This window comes from Oncorhynchus gorbuscha, unplaced genomic scaffold (genome assembly GCF_021184085.1).
Source record: "Oncorhynchus gorbuscha isolate QuinsamMale2020 ecotype Even-year unplaced genomic scaffold, OgorEven_v1.0 Un_scaffold_18439, whole genome shotgun sequence".
Lineage (NCBI taxonomy): Eukaryota > Metazoa > Chordata > Actinopteri > Salmoniformes > Salmonidae > Oncorhynchus > Oncorhynchus gorbuscha.
The window spans coordinates 439-3,875 of NW_025759916.1; the positions used below are offsets into that span (position 1 = coordinate 439).

The window sequence follows — 3,437 nt, forward strand, 5'->3', positions numbered from 1 at the left end:
ATATGACCTATGTGTTGTTGTTGTTGTTGATGAACCTGTTTATTGTTGTCCTCTATATGACCTATGTGTTGTTGTTGTTGTTGTTGATGAACCTGTTTATTGTTGTCCTCTATATGACCTGTGTGTTGTTGTTGTTGTTGGTTGATGAACCTGTTTATTGTTGTCCTCTATATGACCTGTGTGTTGTTGTTGTTGTTGTTGTTGTTGTTGTTGTTGATGAACCTGTTTATTGTTGTCCTCTATATGACCTATGTGTTGTTGTTGTTGTTGATGAACCTGTTTATTGTTGTCCTCTATATGACCTATGTGTTGTTGTTGTTGTTGATGAACCTGTTTATTGTTGTCCTCTATATGACCTGTGTGTTGTTGTTGTTGTTGATGAACCTGTTTATTGTTGTCCTCTATATGACCTGTGTGTTGTTGTTGTTGTTGATGAACCTGTTTATTGTTGTCCTCTATATGACCTGTTTATTGTTGTCCTCTATATGACCTGTGTTTGTTGTTGAACCTGTTTATTGTTGTCCTCTATATGACCTCTATATGACCTGTGTGTTGTTGATGAACCTGTTTATTGTTGTCCTCTATATGACCTGTGTTTGTTGTTGAACCTGTTTATTGTTGTCCTCTATATGACCTCTATATGACCTCTATATGACCTGTGTGTTGTTGATGAACCTGTTTATTGTTGTCCTCTATATGACCTGTGTTTGTTGTTGAACCTGTTTATTGTTGACCTCTATATGACCTCTATATGACCTCTATATGACCTCTATATGACCTCTATATGACCTGTGTGTTGTTGATGAAACTGTTTATTGTTGTCCTCTATATGACCTATGTGTTGTTGTTGTTGATGAACCTGTTTATTGTTGTCGAAGGCGTGGTCCTCTATATGACCTATGAGTTGCTGTTGTTGATGAACCTGTTTATTGTTGTCGAAGGCGTGGTCCTCTATCTCCTCCTCCAGGCGGTCAGCAGCTCTCCTGACGTCCTCGAGGATCTCATCCAGCATGGACAGGGTCTTGTTCTGGGCCAGGGCACTCTTCACAGCCTCCACCTGGTGCTTCTCTGCTGCTACCAGCTCTACATACTCCTGCTCCTCCTGATACACACAGAGAGGCAGAGAGGCAGAGAGAGAGAGACAGAGAGAGAGAGAGGCAGAGAGAGGCAGAGAGAGGCAGAGAGAGAACGAGAAACAGACAGAGAGAAACAGACAGAGAGAAACAGACAGAGAGAAACAGACAGAGAGAAACAGACAGAGAGAAACAGACAGAGAGGAACAGACAGAGAGAGAGAAACAGACAGACAGAGAGAAACAGACAGACAGAGAGAAACAGACAGAGAAAGCACAGAAAGTCAGACATAGATGGGCAGAAAAAGTCTGACAGACCAATAACTTATACATACACTAGATGAACAACAGGGGGCGCTGTGTTGAAGCCATCGCCCCTCCATCTTGACACAAAATATTGTGGAGCCATAGAAATGCATGTATTAATGTCTACATTAGTTTTACCATGTTAATTCCATTACAGACACCTTAATGCAGACTTTCACATTATATTATGTGTGATAAACATAAACATTAAAAATGAAAAAGAATATGGAAAATGTTTTTCCTTAAAGTATATATATTTTGAAAGTTCTAAATGTTATTGTCCCCACTGCAAAAATGTTTTTAATAGCATGTAATTTTGTCCAGACAGACACGAACACACCCATATATATTAGGCAAACACACACACACACACACACACACACACACACACACACACACACACACACACACACACACACACACACACACACACACACGGATCTGGCCTCCACAGATAGCAGTGTATTTTGCAGAGTAATGCTGTGCCCCACTTGCCCCTGCTCTGGCTCATCCAATCAGAGATAAGAGTTATAGCCTCTCCAGCTGGTCAGAATGCAGAACCTTTCGGCCCGGCTGTTACCACGGAGACCGACTAATCACATTCACGACCTTCCTATCAAAACCAAGTTTCTCCTCTCCTCATCTCCTGCTCTCCTCACCTTAATGGCTGCTCTGCTCCTCCTGCTCTCCTCACCTTAATGGCTGCTCTACTCCTCCTGCCCTCACCTTAATGGCTGCTCTACTCCTCCTGCCCTCACCTTAATGGCTGCTCTGCTCCTCCTGCCCTCACCTTAATGGCTGCTCTGCTCCTCCTGCCCTCACCTTAATGGCTGCTCTACTCCTCCTGCCCTCACCTTAATGGCTGCTCTACTCCTCCTGCCCTCACCTTAATGGCTGCTCTACTCCTCCTGCCCCTCACCTTAATGGCTGCTCTGCTCCTCCTGCCCCTCACCTTAATGGCTGCTCTGCTCCTCCTGCTCCTCACCTTAATGGCTGCTCTGCTCCTCCTGCCCTCACCTTAATGGCTGCTCTGCTCCTCCTGCCCTCACCTTAATGGCTGCTCTGCTCCTCCTGCTCCTCACCTTAATGGCTGCTCTGCTCCTCCTGCCCTCACCTTAATGGCTGCTCTTCTCCTCCTCTCCCCTCACCTTAATGGCTGCTCTGCTCCTCCTGCTCCTCACCTTAATGGCTGCTCTGCTCCTCCTGCTCTCCTCACCTTAATGGCTGCTCTGCTCCTCCTGCTCCCTCACCTTAATGGCTGCTCTGCTCCTCCTGCCCTCACCTTAATGGCTGCTCTACTTCTCCTGCCCTCACCTTAATGGCTGCTCTTCTCCTCCTGCCCTCACCTTAATGGCTGCTTCCCTGAGGGCCTCCAGTCTCTGACGGCTGCTCTCCTTCATGTTGACCACGTCCCTGTAGTCTCCCTGCAGCGCCCTCTGCAGGCCCACCACCGCCTGGAAGACTGAGCGTTCGCTCTCATTCAGCTCCTTCTGGAACACCTCCAGAGTGTGAACCTGGACGGGGAGAGAGAGAGAGAGAGGACACTAGACTAGGCACCCTTGGACGGGGGAGAGAGAAGAGAGAGGACATTAGGAGACTAGGACCCTTGGACGAGGGAGAGAGAAGAGAGAGGACACTAGACTAGACCCTTGGACGGGGAGAGAGAAGAGAGAGGACACTAGACTAGGGACCCTTGGACAGGGGAGAGAGAGAGAGGACACTAGAGACTAGGACCCTTGGACGAGGGAGAGAGAAGAGAGAGGACACTAGTCTAGGACCGCTGGACGGGGGAAAGAGAAGAGAGGACACTAGACTAGGACCCTTGGACGGGGAGAGAGAAGAGAGGACACTAGACTAGGACCCTTGAACGGGGGGAGAAGAGAGAGGACACTAGACTAGGACCCTTGGATGGGGGGAAGAGAGAGGACACTAGACTAGGACCCTTGGACGGTGGAGAGAGAAGAGAGAGGACACTAGACTAGGACCCTTGGACGGGGGGGGAGAAGAGAGAGGACACTTACAAGTTATTAGTCTCTCTAATAACAAGGCAATAACAAGT

At 47.5% G+C, this 3,437-nt stretch overlaps 1 protein-coding gene across 1 annotated transcript; it reads right to left on the minus strand.

Annotated features, from left to right (window-relative positions):
• Window positions 1–214: 214 nt before the first annotated feature.
• Window positions 215–2,892, minus strand: LOC124030937 (transmembrane and coiled-coil domain-containing protein 3-like; the record flags this gene model as incomplete). The annotated part of the gene is made up of 2 exons (XM_046342042.1): window positions 215–1,102; window positions 2,725–2,892. Coding segments are annotated over 2 exons (501 nt in total), but the record flags the coding sequence as incomplete, so codon positions are not given.
• Between the last annotated feature and the right edge of the window lie 545 nt (window positions 2,893–3,437).